Source organism: Hesperophylax consimilis, chromosome 4, assembly GCF_061612785.1.
Source record: "Hesperophylax consimilis isolate HC1 chromosome 4, BYU_Hcon_1.0, whole genome shotgun sequence".
NCBI classification, from domain to species: domain Eukaryota; kingdom Metazoa; phylum Arthropoda; class Insecta; order Trichoptera; family Limnephilidae; genus Hesperophylax; species Hesperophylax consimilis.
Window position 1 is genome coordinate 21,011,407 of NC_142839.1, and position 19,860 is coordinate 21,031,266.

General features: G+C 33.1%; 1 protein-coding gene across 1 annotated transcript in view; it reads right to left on the reverse strand.

The window, feature by feature from the left end:
* The window catches only part of LOC149424348 (uncharacterized), a 48,614-nt gene that overhangs the window by 15,699 nt on the left and 13,055 nt on the right, over positions 1 to 19,860 (reverse strand). Inside the window, exons 8-9 of the mRNA XM_089631061.1 lie at positions 14,958 to 15,193; positions 4,057 to 4,192 (exon numbers count right to left, since the gene is read on the reverse strand). Coding sequence (XP_089487187.1) covers positions 4,057 to 4,192; positions 14,958 to 15,193 — 372 coding nt within the window. The remainder of the gene's footprint in view (positions 1 to 4,056; positions 4,193 to 14,957; positions 15,194 to 19,860) is intronic.

Consider the following 19,860-nt stretch of genomic DNA (forward strand, 5'->3'; position numbering starts at 1 on the left):
AAATGAGCGGTGATTAATAAAACAATTATATAATATTATAATTAATTAGATAATTCATTATACGTCTAATCTTATATTTGTTAACTTTCATTATTATACATTTATCCTCTCGAACAAACCATTGTTTTGTGGTGTACCTGTACAAAGTTATTTATTTAATTTAAATATAATATTAAGTTCAGATGACCGAAGAGCGGGCTGCGTTGAAGAGTTTATACTGCAGCCGTTAATCAAGGTGATTAGTGATTACGCTATATTGCCGGCTACATGTATGATCCTGCCGGCAATAGCTCCATTATGACCTCCCTTTCTGTTACATGCGATGATCACTAGAAAGACGGAGAAGTTACAAGCTATCAGCGGCGCACAGTGGGCTGAAAATCGCCTTTCATGGACATAGAGACTTGAATTTTTAAGGGTATTTTTTGGCTAGAAATGGATTCTGCTGATCATTACTATGCTATAAAATTTCTATGAAGCAATTGCGTGTATAAATGAAGGAGTTATCATTTTTTTAAGAAAAAAATGTATGGCACTGACATTAATAATGAGGCTATCTCTGGAATCATAAGGTTGGCCATTATATCCTTACACACAGATATACTACTATTTATTTGTATTTTTTGACATACTTCGTATTGTGGCGCAACTTGCGATTTTTTTTAAATCACTTTTATATAAAAATCTACACTATCTATATATATATATATATATAAAGTGTAGATTTTATATATATCTTCACTAACCCAATGAGGTCATTAACTATTAACTAATGATGATAATGACGAGGACTTGACCATTAGAAGAGATTACATTCAAAAGTGAATTCATAATTACCAAGTCATTTAAATTTAGTAAAACTAACTTTTAAATGAGTCATAGCAGTAACGTCATTATAAATCCATTAAAAAACCCTAACATTTAGTGTTGGGGGAAAAGATTCTGAACCCCACATAATAACTCACTGAATTAGTGTCCTTGCAAATCGGTTTAACCGGTAATAAATTCAATTTAGATACTATTGACATTTAAAATCCTATAATCGTCTGATTGTTGCTTAACCACAGTTTGAGAATGACCTTACAAGTCGAAACAGCTGTAACTAAAATACAAAATAAAATACTTGCAGAACTTGAAAATAACTTATTAGTATTAATTTTAATTAAATTTTTCAAAAATAAATGGAGTTCTACGAATTAAACACAAAAACAATAAATAAAAAAACTAACTTTTGTGATTTCTTAAACTGTTTTGGCTTGCAGTGTAAATAAAATATTGTAAACTAGACAAAGCATACTCATATTTAAAGCATTTAAGCATTAAAATGAATCATCAACATAAAAAGTTTTTTTTTCAACTTTGAGGATTTAAAAAAAAATCGCAAGTTGCGCCACAATACGAAGTATGTCAAAAAAATACAAATAAATAGTAGTATATCTGTGTGTAAGGATATAATGGCCAACCTTATGATTCCAGAGATAGCCTCATTATTAATGTCAGTGCCATACATTTTTTTTCCATTCACACGAAATTTTATAGCATAGTAATGATCGGCAATATCCATTTCTAGCCCAAAAAAAGACCCTTGAAAATTCAAGTCTCTATATCTATGAAAGGCGATTTTCAGCCCACTGTGCGGCGTACCTCTTACGTCGCAGCTTGTAGCTATGCAAGGGAGCTTTGGCCAGTACAATCATTTGATTAAACTACCATTAAAACCTTGGAAGAATATATTATTCCTCCAAGAGTAAACCAGTGGCATTAAAACCACCTCGACCCAGGCCAGGACACTGAATCAAATCTGCCTCTTATTAACTGAGCGTAGCGAAGTTCTGTTTTAACTCGTCTGTCTGGTTAATCCTGTCAAGATGGTGGTAGCCGTGTTGGATAGTACCTTTTAGTGCGTCAGAGTTCGCGTAAGCGTTACGAGCTGTCAAATCGGAATAATCAACATTACGCGATGTCTACTGTTCACATAACTACTAGTTTATATAAGATCCTCGAATATTATTAAAGCCATTCGGCATTGTATAACTATAATAGTTATCAGTTAGAATAGCGTATAACATAATAATTAACTCCAGACCATTATGTTAATTTCTTTCCGATTTTAAAATCAATATTGAAAAAAAATACATGGTAATTATTACATTACAAGCCATTTTATTCGAACTGATATAAACACAACTATACTGCCGCGTGTGAAACTCTCGAGGAAGACACTGTGTTTTTACTTACCGCGGCAGTAGTTATATAAGTTGGAATGGCTTATCTTATGACAATCGTAAATTTGAGATAATCTAATTATAAATAAGAGGCAGATTAGTAAAACCATTTATAGGCGGTTCGATTCTAAATATTCGCTATAAAAGAGACTAATTATAAATTAATTTATTACATAATATCTAAATAAAGCGGTCACAGTATCTGCACATTCTTGTAAAAGAGTAAAGTAACGTAGAAGAGAAAATTGAAGTATCTAGATTTAACGTATATTTCAAAGCCCCATAGTTAATGGTGATAATGTAGTTGCGAACTGAAAATAGTAAACCCAGAAAATAGAGAGAAAAGACTAAGAAGACGAGAAACGACTAGATTTATTCGCGGGTTCAAATCCTGACGCGTGCAAGATTGTTTTTAAATTATTTAATATTTGTATTTTTAACAATAAATATACAATGTTTATATGTCATTTGATTAATTCGCATTATTTCACGGTATATACTAAAAATTATATATATAGAGTGGAAGATACTATTATCGCCCTGGTGTAAAATGACCATTCAGATATGAAATGTTGCTTGCAATGGCTTTGGCCGTGTTTGGTGACCAGATCTGATTAGCCAGGTACTTCCCGACCTCCTTTCCCTCCCCACTATCTTAAACCTCACAATATATCCAATCGGGGATGACATAGTCTCACAGGTTCCAGATGGTTGGGAGCAGTTGGGACTTGTGCTTTTTCACATAAAAGTAAAATAAATCATAAGATAGGCGGCCGAACAAACTGATGATATAATATTGTGTGCAAGATGCGAGCATCCATATGATTGGCTATCATTATCGCGTGAACCTTGACCCTTGAAGTTCATTTAAGTGGGAGCTGCGGACGAGATTCTCCTGTTGAGTGTTCCATAAATATTGTCCAGACAGATATTCAGACGAATCTCCCTTCTTCCGTTTTCGTACAACAAAATAAATATTCTTGCGACGCCAAGAATAGACGCTGCTCAAATGCAAACAGATTATAAAATAGGCGCCGCGCAGACATTTTTACAAAATCATTAGACGGTGGTGATTAGAAGGTGCGTTGTTCTATATCAGTGTTCGCAACCTTTAATGTAATGTTTTGTAGTGTCAAGTTGTGTACGGCGATGTAAAAGGGGGGCAATCTATAAATAGAGCGCATCCCGGATGGACCACAACTCTCATTGAGACGATAGTTGCATAACCATGAATTACTTACTGAATGCAAATATAATCATTTAGTTTACTCGCCGGTGTATAAATCTAAAGTACGAATACTGCGGTTTGTATATGTGCGCTTATGCAGTATGCACGGGCGGCCGTTGCAACGTTGTATGACAACGCGGGTCAAGAGTTAACCACAGGTCCGAAACGGGAATCGAAAATGCTTAAATCCCAAGTAACTAAACTAACATTCAATAACAATATAAGCAAATTATTTTATTTAAACCGATCGATCAATCAATTAAAAAACTTCAAATAACTTCCCCGCAAGGGTGGTTAAAAGATACGAGTGGTATTTGAAAGCGCAATTAACCCACTTACAGTAGCGGTAAATAATACTCGTTGCATTCCCCTAACGAAGCTAAGCACAAAAGATAACACCACACGATAATAATTCAGAAGTGGTGATGCCACCACCCACAACGGGAAGATACGGCACCAATGTTTACAAACAGAACTGCATAGTGTTAATCAGATATCAACTGGTGTTTAGGACAGGTTGGGGGCAGATAAATGGGGTTCAGAGAGAACAATAAAATATCAGCTGGTGTTAGGGACAGGTAGATATAGGTGTTTTGGTGAGACCTGAAGGCCTGCGTGGGCCCGCCGTGGTGCCGGGGCCTGGGGGGCGTGCGCCACCCGTGGGACGCCACTTTGGACCAGGAGAGGAGACGCGGCTCGTAGCACCGGCGGCGAACGACTGCTTCTCCCGCGGGAACATCTGACAATAATAAAATAATGCTCTCATTTCGTCGCTCACCAACTCACGGTGCAGCTGCTACTGCTACTTTGTGGAGCGGGAACCAACTAAATGTAGGTACCTAGACAATTTCGTTAGTGTATCAACTTTTTATTGGGTTCTCGGTAAAAATAATGTATGCATAATTGTAGCAGCTTATGAGTATTTCTCAAAATAAATGTACGTAACGAAAATGTAGTTACGAAATAGTGTTACGAAATAGTCATAATACGTAACTAAATAGTAAACATAAGGCTTGTTTACACAATGGCAAATTTTATTTTACTTTTTTTATTATTTATTCAATTTAATTAGTTGTCGTCTTTTTTAAATGTAAGTAATTATCCTTTACTTTTTTATTTATTGTACATACTACAAACATACATAAACTCACGACCCAAATATTTGTATTTTGTTATACCAAAGGGGTTTAAAAAAAAACAAGGGAGTATAAATAAATGTTTTTTAATCAAATTATCAGCTCCCAAATTGAAGTACCTAACACAACATACAACAAATCTTAAGAAATTAAAGAACAGGCACTGTTTAAACTATTAAAAATTTAATAACATACAATTATTTAGTTTGAATCACTATCCATTAGCGTTTTATAAATTTCTTCCTCATCTTTATAATAATTGAAATCTTTCCGAGACAAATTTGGTCAGTTTTTCAGTCTTTGGTTTATCACTCCGCTTTGGCGCATGAATATAGTCATTTAGTGATAGAAATTTAGAGATAAGGCCCTTACAAACCACTTTCTTTTTTGTATGTATATTTTCCAGTTTTTCGTTTTTAAGATAGTCACTCCACATGGTTTATCTTTGATTTTGTTAGAATCTTCATTTTCACTATTCATATTTTCAATATCAGTGTTATTTTCTATGGCATTATTATTTACTATTATAACATCTCCGATTTATTATATAATCCAGTTTCAATGGGAATAGCATCATTATTAGTCTTAGTTTGTTTATGCAATAATATTTTCAGAATATTCACTTGCCTTTTCATCCGATTACAGCACTGTCTTAAATTCTTATTTCGACTTTTTAATCGAGTATTTTCTTCAGTCAGCTTTTGTAGTCTTTCCTTTAGGATTTTTTTATTATTTTTTCTACGTTAAAATGTATTATTGTCTTGTGTCGTAGGATTAGCCTATTTCTTTCTTTCAGCTTTTTTATCATTGGCTTGTCTCCACTTTGCCCGTAGCTCTTCTTTTTCTTCTTCTGTAAGAATTTCTTTTTTTATTTTTGATATTTTCTATAACTTTTTTTAAATGTTTAATTCGGATTTCCTCATATTTATTTGTATTTTCCCTTTTCAGTCTTTCTCTGTAAGCGTTTTGCCTTTTGGCATTGGTTTTTGGGGGCATTCCTAAAAAAAAATTATGCTGTAGTTATGGTTTTATCAGAGTAAATAAAAATAAATTTATATTTAAAAAAGCTTTTATAAAAAACTTAAGGCACTTATAAATATTGTATAGAGCGCCTGTAGAAAGGATAGTGTGTATGAGTGCCTCAAGCTTATTTAAAATAAAACCAGTATTGGACGGCTCAGCTTGATCTTCAAGTACTTGTCATTATGTATAATGCCATATAATCGCGATGATAAAACATACAAGTCCGACGACACCTGCTCTGCCATTGACCATCAGGAATTTCCAGCGCATCCTATGTATTACAACCTACCTATTTTCCAGCGCCATCAACAGATCTGCTCTATGGTATAATAAATTTTATGTTTTTCCTATTATATCTAAATACATATGTATATTTGTGCATTGTGCATAATATATTACATTATTACTAAACTTACATAAGACTTTCATAAAAATGCTAGACACACTTACAATATACTTACTTTTCTTAATCACGTTGTAACTGTGTACACTCAGCTTTACATTGAACTTTTTCGTTACGTTACGAAATTCATAACAAACGTTACGAAATTGTAATAAGAATTTATGTTATAAAAAGTCAATGGTTTGATAAAATTTAAAAGTGTTAATATGTAAGCTTAGCAATGTTCGTACCGCACATGTTACAAAAAGATAAGTAGAAAAAGACTTACCGTTTTGTGAAAAAAGGCTAAAATATTTTCTGTTACGAAATAGTGGTCCCACTAAAGAAACACGTTATTACTGATTTTAACAATTAATGTTATGGCGGAGAAGTCAGACCAACAATTAATCAGAAAGAGGCTAGTGTTGCCCATGTTAAATTTTACAAATGGGTTAAAAAATTACGGTGGAAGTACTAATAAAACGTAACTAAAGAGTAGTTACTAAAAAGTAAATGGTGATGTCTCACTTTGTTTTTTGTGCATAAATTATTAATTTATTATGAAACCCCATAGAAAATTACCCTTTTACAGAAACTACATTTAATTAAGACCCTAAAACTTACAAAAAATCACATATTATAACGTTATTATCGCATTTTATGAAGTATAAACAAATGAGGTGGGTAGGGTGGCAATTTTATTTTGTATGGAAGGTAAAAATCGATATTTAAAAAAAAATTAAAATATTTGTGAATTAATACGATTGTAATGTTTATTTTTCGATATTTTAAAGCCTAATATTTATTCTACAAAATGGTGCATATTTTTTTTGTATGATTAATTAAAAACATGTGAAATTTTTGAACTGTTTGTAGGCACACTTTATTTTTCCAAAATGTACACTTTTTTTGAGAAATACTCTTATACGCCCTTCACAAGTCAAGTCAAATTAAAGAATATGTTTTTATTAGGCGTTTATTTTTTTTGTAATTAATTTTACGTCCGTAGGGCTATTTGTCATTATAATTTATTTCGTTTGGGTCAAAAGTACTCCGGATTGGCTGATGGTGACACGTTAATATTTACTCTATACGAGCAACAATCAAAAAATTGAGCATAAATACTCAATTTATTATACACACAACCCAATTTAGTAAGAAAAAATATAACATTTGACTTGTTTAATTTTCAGCGACATTTCCATAATCAAAATATTATCGAGGATATAATGGTAAGCATACATACGCGAGCCGAACTGCCGAACTGAACCTCAACTTATGGGAAAGGAACAAAGCAACCGCAAGGGGCGCGAAACGCCGCTTGCAGTTGCTCCGTTCCTTTCCCGTAATTCGTTGCTCGGTTCGTTCGCATGTTTACATGCCATGTTTTTTGCAGAAAGAAATTCATAATATACCACGTAAGTAAGTTACCGCGTTTTAAAACTTTTCCTACTAAAAAGACATTTTTGTTGTGTATCTTTTCGTCTTAAAGACGCTCGATTGCGAGATGAATTGTGTTTTTAAAATTCGCGTCGAATACATGTTAACATGCGAGTTCGTAAATTTAAAAACAAAAACAAAAAATCCAAACTAACATTTGCTTAAATTTATTTTATTCCTAAGTATCTTTAAATCAAAGGCGTTGAAAGTTATCTACACAAGCGAGGCTTTTTCTCAAAACACACAGTTCAGTGTTCACACGGACCACTTTACTAGACCTCAAACAACTCAATAGGAAAATACTATTGTGAGAGATAAAAAGTTATGGTGAAAAAGTTACTGGCTAAAAAATTAATAAAATGGCTCCCGAACACATTAAATTTACAGGGACTTAACATGCAAGTATGTATCACAAACATAATAATAAATTAAAATTATCCAAAACGAATTAAAAGTGGGTATATACCTTGAGAAGAATAAGAATTCATTTGAAAGAACTTTGAAGATTTTACTCTGTCACAGATATAAATACCCTCCAAAATTGTAACTTTGATTATAATATTCTAATAAATAACAACTTCACAAAAACACACGATGCACTACGTAAGGAACGAAGTTCACAGGCGAGCGTTCTAAACCAGACTGAAGTCTACTGAAAATATTAGGGGTTGATCGGTTGCAAATTATTTTACTAATTTGCTAAAGCTATTAAAATGTTTTCCAAATATTAATTGCCATACTTATGAGTCATGATAATAATTAGTTGTAATGCAAATGTCATTGTCGTTAGGGTGATTCCAAGAATCAGGGATTATACCTTATACCTGATGTGTCTTTAGTTCGGGATCGGGATTTCCAGGATTAGGCCATTAAATTACTCAAGACGGTGTAAAAAGGGAAAGTTTCGATAAGCACGTAGCAACACCGCATTATGCGTTAAATGCCTCTAATCATCAGAAATATATTTTTTTTGATTCCATAGTTCAGCTGATGAGAGGAATGGCAGGAGTCACAAAATGGGATAGTGAGAAAAAATAAAATGTTAGAAGTTGCCCTTTGCTGTTGCTTCGTTCCTTTCCCATAATTCGAAGCTCGGTTCGCGTTCCGGATCGGATATGTATACGCAGCATTATAGAGGCGACGCCCCCCGACCCGTAACGGACAAGATAACAAAAATAACAATAGGAAAAACTAGAAATATTTAAATGTATTTTGAATTTTAATGTTTTCTTAATTTAATTTTGTGGACAATGAATAGTACTAAATTACAAAGCATAAACAATACGCTACATGATGGTATCGCGATATTCATAATATTATCTTCCTTTGTGAAGCCCTCCCCATACCTTCAGCCTCACAACATGCCATAATCTCACTGGCTCCGATTAGCAGGGAGTAGTTGGAAGTTGGGACTAGCAGTGCGGTATTTACACACAAATAAAAATATAATATCTATTTTACGACAAAACCTAAAAAAGTTTGTCGACCCCTGTTCTAGTACCTACCTATGATGTTCCAATCGGACGCTCGAGCGTCACGATGATTTTTTCATGGAACTGATTATTAAATAATCACTTTATTATTAATTTCATTTATAAATTACTAACAAAACTTATTTTCGATTTTCAAGAACCGAATGTTCGATTTTTTAGTTGAAAATGACAATGAAATACGTAATATTAATAGCCATCAATTTGATTTCTTTGGAAAATGTGGCCCTTGAATAAATCTGGACGGGGTAACAAATGTGACACAAGAGTCCCAACTGTCCGACGCTGGTGGGATTATGGTATCTGGCATCCCAATTGGAGTATGTTATGTTGCGAGTCCGAAGAGAGTGGGGAGGGGAAGTAGATGGGGTAGAGAATGGTGGGATTCAGATCTGGTCACCAAGCACAGCGAAAGCCATTTAAAGCAAGTCTTTTCCAGGGATACACTAGAATTTCTGCCACGCTCACTGGTGATTATTGTACATCCTAAAATAATAAGTTGTAATCATAGATTACCTATTTAAATTTAGTAGTAGGATAGATTCCTGAAAAAAATGTACAGCCACCTTGGGGTGATTTTAAAATTTCTGTACAAATCATCAAAATATTATTATTATCAAATAGTAGAATCGTCTGTTTCAAATCGGTGAAAGAAAACGTATTTTTTGGATTAAAAAAATAATATGTACCTATAATGTTATATATAATGGGGCTGACATACTTGCGCTACATTCTCTACATTCCCAATGGGAAATATGCTGAAAAAGGCCAAGCCACGAGAATATAGCGCGCATATACATGGCGCGGTCTGTCACACACATTATGTTTTCGAATGACCGATTTTTACTAAACCATTTTTTTAAAAACGTAAATTGGCCTGCTCTTAATCGATAAAGTCTAAATCCACATTTAATTAGAAAAACAATATGTTGACTGGTAATTAATAGTTATCAACTATTTGACGACACACCTCAAATGCAAACAAATAAGTTTAATAAATAAATGCAATGAGTTTACATATTCACTCGAGTCACTCAATCATCCACACTTACAACCTGAACCATGTTCCTCTTCAAAGAGTGTAGAATAAATAAGAGACCTTGGAGTATTACTTGACTCTAAATTAGGTACTATTTAAAGAACATATTGAACGCATCTTAGAAAAGCCTACAAACAAATGGGCTTCATTCTACGCACCACAAAACCATTCAATAAACCTTGTACACGTGAACTCTATATATATATGGCGTACGTAAGATCTCATCTCGAATTTGCATCTGTCATTTGGAATCCTCAATACCAAACTTATATTGCCCAATTGAAAATATTCAAACAAATTTTGTGAAGCACCTGTCGTATCGTTTTGAAAATCATCAGTGTAACCCTATTACTCTTTACAGACATAGACATTGTTTTGATATACCGTTTCTGTATAAGCTTATTACTGCCTTATTGAGTCACCAACTGTATAAGAAATGATTGTACAGGGTTTTTCAATCAGAGGTGTTATTTTGATATTCAATCGTAAAAGATCAATGGTTTCGTTGCTTGTGTGGCACGTAGCGCCGTCTTGTTGAAAGTAAACGTTGTCCAGATCAATACCATCCAATTCCGGCCATAAAAAATCATTAATCATCTCTCGATAGCGCAATCCATTCACCGTAACTGTTGCTCCAGCCTCATTTTCGAAAAAGTAAGGTCCAATGACTTGCTTGTCGACGAAGCCACCGAGGTGGAAATGGGCCTCATCACTCAAGATGATTTGCATTTGATTCACTCAAGTGAATTTTAATAATTTCAATGCGTTGTTGAAGCGTGTATCGTTCCATTTTTATTAATGGCGTAGTTTCTACTTGTCAAATGTCAAAAAATGACAGCTTCAAAAGTAACATCTATCGAAATAGCGGGCTATTCAAAATAACACCTCATATTGGAAAACCCTGTATTTCGTTCCCTGAACAACATGTTGTCAATTATTTAACCAAAAACTTTCTGAACAAAGCAAAAATCTAACTAGGAATATATTGGTAATGTTTACTTCCGTAAAAATATTTATACAATTTATTTGCCTTGATAAATCTTCACACTTGTTTATATACTATTGCCGCCTATTAAAATATTATTCAATATGGGTGATTTGAACGTAGATTTTGACACCTCTGAAATCGCTTATGAACGCACACAAAGTTTTGAGAACTGGATTATCAAAAAACATGTTTCGGGAAATAATAATTTAACTGCAATCAACTTAAACATTCGATCCTTATCAAAATATTGGGATACGTTTCTTGTCGTTATCTCTAGCTCTCTAACTAATATTGATATAATCACGCTTTGTGAAACGTCGATTAATGAAAATAATATACATCTATACAAAATATTGGGTTTTACTTCTCATTACTTTTGTCGAAAAAACAAATCGGGAGGCGGGATTATTTTATATGTGAAAGATCACCTAACGTTTGAACAAATTAACATAATGCCAACTAAATTTGAATGTGTCTACGGAACTATTTCGGTCAAAAAACATAAACGTCTACATATATTGGCAATATACAGACCACCTAATTCAAATAAAAAAATATTTCTCGAAGAGCTAGATGTAATATTGGGAAATATTGAAATTAAAGAATCCGTTATGGTACTTGGGGATACGAACATAAACTTATTAAATTATCAGGAACCAATTGTAATGCAATACGAAAACATTATGGCTAAATTTGGATTTTTAAAATGTATTAATGACGTTACCCGTGAAGCCATACTGACTAACTATGTAACGGCTACATGTCTAGACCATATCTATGTAAGAGAGAGAGAGACAAATGAAATCAGCTCATGTGTATGTGAAACTATAATAGCGGATCACTACCTTATTGCAACAACGATGCGTTTCTCTACCTATGAGGCAGGTACCACCAATAAATCGCACCATACAAAATATACTGTAATATCGGAAAAAAAAGTCGACCTACTTATTGAAATCACTGATTGGAATGAAATACTAAACATAACGGAACCTTACTTAATTTATGAAGAAATTAAATCGAAATTCAAATATATTTACGAAAAAAGTACTGAAACAAAATCAAATACAAATAAACAGCGTAATAACCAAAAGGGCTGGATAAATTATAATCTCATTGAAAATATACAACTACGTGACACATTATGGAGGAAATGGAAAAACACGCCTAACAATAAAATATATGAAATCGAATTCAAGAAATACAGAAATAAACTAAATAAAAAAATATTAAACACAAAAAAAATATACTATAATAACAAATTTAAACATTGTTTCAAGGACATTAAAAAAACATGGAATGAAGTAAATCAAGTATTGGGTAGGAAAAATAAATCCGATTGTGATGAAGTAATATCTAAATATTTCTTAAATTCCCAAACTGCGGATGTGGTGGCAGAAAACTTTGCAAAATTCTTTGACGAAGGTGTAAATCAGTTATTGCACGAATGCAATGTTCGAGCGTCTGAGTTGAAGCAAGAACATTTGCAACATTCAATGTACCTACCAAGAGCTAATACAGAACAAACTGAATGCATTATCGGAAGAATGAAAAATTCAAAGACACCGGGCGTCGATCTAATTCGCATGTATGATCTAAAAAAACATGTTAAATTATTTAGTCCTATAATTACTCACCTAATTAACAGAATTATTGACACAAGTCACATTCCAGCTGAACTAAAATGCAGCATCATAAGGCCCATTTTTAAAAATGGAGATCACACCGTAATAAATAATTATAGGCCTATTTCCTTATTACCCGCATTAGAAAAAATATTAGAAAAATATATATCTATAAATTTGGATAAATATTTAAATAATTTGGGCATTATTGATGAATGTCAGTATGGCTTCCAAAAACAAAAAAGCTGTGATAAACTGCTCGAAAAATTTTCCAATTATATAAATTCAGAGCTTAACTCAAAAAAACATGTACTAGTATTATTTATTGATTTCTCAAAAGCTTTCGATACACTCAGCCATACACAATTAATCAAGGTACTCGAAATCATAGGAATCCGTGGTAAACTCCTATCATTTTTCAAAAACTATTTAACAAATAGAAAAATGTATGTAAAGATTTTGAATGTAATGAGTAATTTTAGATTTATTAAATCAGGGGTGCCACAAGGGTCAATTTTAGGACCAAAATTATACATTATATATGTAATTGCCATGTCTAAACTTTTTAAAATAGCCCGTAGATTTATTTTTGCTGATGATACTGCACTAGTTGTCTCTAATGAAAACCCTGAAATAGCTATTCAAGAATTACAAATTGACTTTAACGAGCTACTTAAATGGTCTCATGATGTAGGATTAATTATTAATGTCAAAAAAACTAAATGCATGTATATAAGATCACCGAGCTTGAAAATGTGGAACTTACCTAAAATAACTGCACATAATTTTGATTGTATACATAAAAAAATGGATAATATTTGCTGCTGTGAAAAAATTGATTTTGCAAACGAATATACTTACCTTGGCATAATCGTAGACAATAACTTTAAATGGGACAAAAGTGTGATCAAAATTTGTAACCAGCTCCGATGTTTGGCGAGTAATTTTTATAAATTAATATTTGTATTGCCTAGATGTACTCTCAAACTTATATATCATTCTATGGTCGAATCAATACTTAGATATGGAATTCGAACTTGGGGACACTCGAGTAATATTAATATTAAATACATTCAAAATCTACAAACTGCTATAATTAAAAAAATTGTTAAACCTAGCATTTACAAACAAAGAAACAACTTAAAATTACTGTATGGCTCTGAGGGCCTACTCCCAATTAAAGGGCTTCTCTGGTTTATTATAATTATGGATAATGCGGGAGAAAATGCGTACAAAAAGCCATTGGTGCATAGTCACAAAACAAGATTTACTGAAAAAAAAGGCCTAAAAATTCCACTAATATCAAATAAGTATGGTAGCAGAACACTTGACTATTTGATACCTGTGATTTATAACAAATTTAACGAAAACTTTAACTTGAAAAATAATGAGGAACCTTGCCCTAAACTGACAAAAAAGTGGTTAATAAATGAACAAAACGTTTATCTATCCTAAACATTATATTTGGTATTTATATTTAAACTTAAGCTAATGTGTATTATGTTATAACATTAAATGGTAGAACCTACAGACAAGCTGATTGTCACAGCTTTGTGGGACTACCCATATCTTATATTGTATAAAATGTAACTATATTAAATTTAATAAAAAAATAAAAATAAAAACGCGATTCCAGATGTACTATTTCTGTATAAAGCTGCTGCCACACGCAAAGCTCACATCAACAGATAATATAAAGCACAATAGCGCTCGCCATACAATCCCATACAGACCCGACACACGTAAAAAGATAACGCGCTATAAGTGTGGTTCTGAACTTCGCTAACCGAATTTATTTTACGTAACCGCTCCCGACGCGATATTTGAAAAGTTATGCGTCCCCCTCTCCGCCGTAAAAAGGAGAGGGGGTCATTTTAATTGCGGAGCTACCGACTAAGTTCCGTGTTCCCTTTGACAGCCATGACATAAGCAGCCTAATAATGCATTTCTTATTTATTATGTTAGCTCATATCGTCATGTGTGCTAGTAAATTTAGAAACATAAAAAAAACTTTATTTGGCAAATATACTTAACATATACAGTGGTGCCTCACACAACGAACTTAATTCGTTCCAGGAGCAAGTTCGTTATGCGAAAAGTTCGTTATGTGAAACGCGTTTTCCCATAACAATACATGTTAAAAAAAAATAATTCGTTCTGTAGCATAAAATATGGTAAGATGACATAAAAAAAAGATAAATTTTTTGTTATTATTTTTATTTAGATACATCTAAAAACATAATGAAAAAAACACACATTTTTTAATTTTAAGAAATAATCGAATCTTGCACATCTTCATCCATTTTCCGCCGATGGTGCAGTGAAAAACCTGTCCAAAGTCGTTTGTTTCTCTCTTTTCTTCAACATCTGCCGGAAATAACGGACAAGAGTATCGGAGTACAGGTCGTTGATCCTGTTTGCTTCAGCGGAATCCGGATAGTGGGCATTGGTAAACTCCTGAACTGCTTTCCATTTGACCAGGATGTTCTTGATGTCAGCAGTTGGAATTGGTTGATTGTTTGATTGTTGCTCCTCGTTATCAGATGACGCTTCCCTTTGAGCATTGTCCTGTTGTTGGGCCAGAAGTGTTTGGAACTCTTCTGCTCTTTGCGCTGTCCTTAATCCAAATCGCTAATAGCCTCTCCATTTCCTCGTGGATTGAAGATCTATGTTTTTAATTAAATAGTTTTGATACTCCTTTGGCTACTTTGGCTGATTTTATTGCATCCTTGTTTTTCAAAATGGTGGTCTTGTTGAGGCCAAACTCTTTGACGAGGTCACACTGTTTTACCCCACATTCACTCCTTCTAATTATTTCCTGTTTCATTTCAAGAGAAATCACCTTCCTGCTTTTTTTAGAACCCATCATATAAAAAAAATGTTGAGTTTATCTTAAAAGGACGACTGCCGTGATACGTGTGCGATTTAATTCGTAATGAAGAACGATTGCTGCGATACGTGCGTAAGTTAAGCGTACTACGCAGTGACTAACGAGTCTAACGACTGCCTGCGCGGGAGGATGCAATTAATCGGCAGTGATCGTAGAAGATCGGGCGACTTCGTTGTGTGAAGCGAAGTTCGTTGTATGAATCGTGAAATGAACGAAAAGGAAGTTCGTTGTGTGCAGCATTCGCTGTGCGAGGCGTTCGTTGTGTGAGGCACCACTGTATTTAAAATATAAATATAATCAATATTAGAATTTGAAGTAAACAAATTTTCGCCCTTTCAAAATTAATCATATTTTTAACTCAGTATGTTTATATGGTAATATCATTCGGTTTTTTGATAAAGTTGGGCGGCCTGATACCTACATAGAGAAGCTTCTAGTTTGTTCGTTTGTTGATTGTTTTCAATTGTTTTCAATTGTTTTCCTGGGTAATCTGGTTTGCTCTCGTCAGCTCTCGTGCTCTCTTCTCGTTCCCTGCCCTGGTGTTGGTCCTTGCCGCCTTTGCCTTCGACATTTTTGGAAATCGACTTGAGCTTATTTTACAATAATTTATTATATGTCGCTTTGACGGAGAGGTTATGTCAGGTTATGTGAAAATGCGCTATTTACGCGCAGATTGTTTAAAATCTAAAAAGTTTATAAATAGCATTTATAATTATATAGTTGGCGGCATCATCATCTGAGGATGAGCTGTCCAACAGATCCAGCAATAGGCGACAAGTATCATCCATTTCGAAAACGTGCTCAAGCTGTCAGTAAGTAAAGTTGTCACTTTGACAGATGAAATTATGTTCCTCGGCCGCTCTCGAATTCAACTGACCCCCTCTCCTACCATAGGAAGAAATATTTGATAGCGTCGTGTGTCGGTAGAAAAGATGATGCGCTGTACATTAACTTTTGATGTGAGCTTTGCGTGTGGCAGCAGCTTAAGATTGTTACTGCCTTATTGACTCGCCAGATCTGTTACAAATGATTGCATTTCATTGCTCTGAACCAAAGATATTAGAAGAACAAGATATGCTATGTTGGCCGCCGGAACGTAGGCGGAGTACTACCTAATTAGGGTACTTTGAACGGTATCGGGACGTGTACGCACAGAAATCTGTTCTATGTATTAGTGCGGATACCTTAGCGTAAGCGAAGGTTTGCAGTAGTATTGGTGAACAAAACCGGCGACACTGGGCAAAACAATTCCACACAGTATGAACTGCTCACAGCACATCTCGTTCTTCTAATATCTTTGCTCTGAACGCAATACCAGATGTACTGTTTCTGTATAATATTGTTACTGCCTTATTGACTCACCAGCTCTGTTAGAGAGGATTGCATTTCGTTGCTCAGAACACAATACCAGATGTACTGTTTCTGTATAAGATTGTTACTGACTTATGGACTTGCCAGCTCTATTAGAAAGAATTGCATTTCTTTGCTCTGAACGTGCTCTGAACGCAATACCAGATCGAATACTTTTATATGTATAATAACTAGAGGATCTCGCAATGCTTCGATATTGCTGTATTTCTCGGGCGCCTCCGACTTCTTTCACCATTTACTACTGTATACCACAATGTTACTGTTAAACAACTACATTACATAGGGTTGCCATCTCTAAAATTTGGCAACCAGGACAAGAGGCGTGAAAACCCCGGATTTTAGAGCCCATAACCCGGACATTTCAACAGGTTTTTTTAAGCACAATCAGTGTAATAAAAACAGTTTAAAATGTCATAAATCACCTTTTTATTTATTTTCAGACCTTAAAATTGAATTTTGTCATCTTTTATCATCATTTTAAATGTACCTATCAAAAAAGAATCTTATTACAGTTTGTTACACATTGTTTTCACAATCAGTTAGAATTTTTTCATTCTTAAAATAAAACAAAAATTATTAATATACTGTAATGAAAACTAAGCCTTATTAAAATATTAAACTTAACAAAATTCAATTAAATTTTTAAACAAAAATCATAAAAATATTGAGATCATTTTAGTATTCAGTCTTACAATTTTTGAGGTAACTCTTTTAACTGAATAATAATTATCTTCTTTAAATTTGTATCAGCAGCCATTTACACAACAAAATACCTCTTAACATAATATGAACTAAATTCAGTCTTCTTAAATCTTAAGTAACAAAACTGACCCTTTTTAGAGTTTAGACTTACTGGAATGTAAGTTACATTGTTAATTATTTAAAACATATAATATCCAAAACTATTCTCATTTATATCACCTTAAATTTTAATCAACAGCCATATTACCTTAACACGGGCATTAGCCTAGTATGGTTGTAAAAAAAACATAACAATTGTAATTTCAAGAAATCTATGAAATAATAAAAAATTAAAATTCTACATTTCTTTTACGTAATAAAAACAATCATTACTTTAACTACAAAAATGAATAGAAATTATAGCACTTGTAAGTACATTATTTGATTATCCAGCTATTAAAGATTTTTCCTCAGCCTCTTGCCTTTTTACTTTTCAGTTTTTTTGTATTTATCACTCTTTCCGATAGCTTTTAGAATATCTCCCCTTTTTAAAAGGAATTTGTAAAAATCAATGCAGCTGTATTCTTGGAAATTGAATTTAATTTTAATTACTGGCGAGATTGTTTCTACGTTTAGTAAATTTCTTTCTTAGGTCCATTGTTGTGAAATCAATGAGAATATTCTCTCCACGTTGGCAAACCATTGGCAAACCCGGACTACAAATGAAACCCCGCCCGGACGCTCCCCGGACGCCTTCTAAACTAGAACAAATCCGGGGAAACCCGGACGGATGGCAACCCTAACATTACATCGACTTTAATTCCACTCCGTATCTCATTCCGGCGCAGAGATATTGCGTTAAGTATTTCTCGGGCGTCCCCAACTCCTTCTACCATTTAAACATCTCTAAACAGTCGGCACTAATAACAAATTTAAAAAAATTCAGCGATATCGGTAGACTACTTTTCGAGTTTTGCGAGCACAAATATGCGCAGGGTGATTTTTTAATATATTAAGATTAGAAACCAGTTAGAATTTTACTAAACCACAATATAAGACGTTTCCTGCCACAGACCGCCTTCTATATAGGGAAGTTAAAATCTGTGGTTTAATGTATTTTTTGTATGAAAAAACTGGAATTTTTATTTTTTTATTTATTTTTTTATTTATTTTTTAGATCTCGACAACAACGCCACTTATCGGGTCCAAAACTATCCCATATTTCAAGCTGGAACCCACCATACATATTCACAAAATTTCATTGAAATCGGTTGGGCGGTTTCGGAGATTAGCGTGTACGAACACAGTGACACGTGATTTAAAGATAAAAATATAAGTGTTTTATTAACTTCCTTTTTGTAACAAATAGACAAATATATCCTCACTGGGATCTCCCGTGCTGAGGATTTCATTTACATATTATATAATTTAGTAATTTCTGATCTCCCTATGTTTTGTATCCAGCTTTTTATTTGAAATAAATGCTAAATATTGTTGTGCATTTTGAATGAGAGTGGGATATTGTTGTAGAGTTTAGTTTAGTAGTTTGAGAAGCTTTTTTGCCCAAATGTTGTATGTTGTAGTTGCTTGTTGGATATGTTTTTGACCAAGAGATCTAGTGTTTCTAATATATGTGTTAGTTGTATAATTATTTACAACATTACGCACAAAACTCTTTACTCTGACGTATCGGCAAATCTTATAATACCCTAACATTGATTTTTCCACTGTAGGTACCCTTAAAATGTTAAAAATTTAAATAACCATACAATGTACTTAAATCAAAACTAGTATTTCTTTATCGTTTGTTTATTATTTTTTGCTTATACTATGTAAAATTATAACTTTTAATAGCTACTTTCTTCTTAATCTGTAACCATAACAAAAATTATTGTAAATGGAACTTTAACAGTTTTTTTTATATTCACCATTAAATATTGTATATAATTAATGTAAATAAATTAAATATAATTGAATGTTTCCTGAATAAACCTTAATAAATAAAAATAAAAACATTAAAAATATATATATTTCTTTTTTATTATATATATATATATATATATATATATTTTTTTTTGTATTACAAGCATTACAAATGATAACAATACGCAGACTTATATTTTTTTTTCGTTATTATTCTACTACTCCATAAGTTGAGCTTCAGGAGCTCTTGTTTATGGGAGGAGTAATTTACCTTTAAAGTAAAATAATGTTCTAATGTATATACATGATGTCCGGAAACTCGTAGTACAAGCGGGAAACTATTTCTCATAATAAATCATAAAATATTTCTGCTCTGCAGGGTTAAAACATCTGTTGTTCAACCCTAAACACCAGAAAAA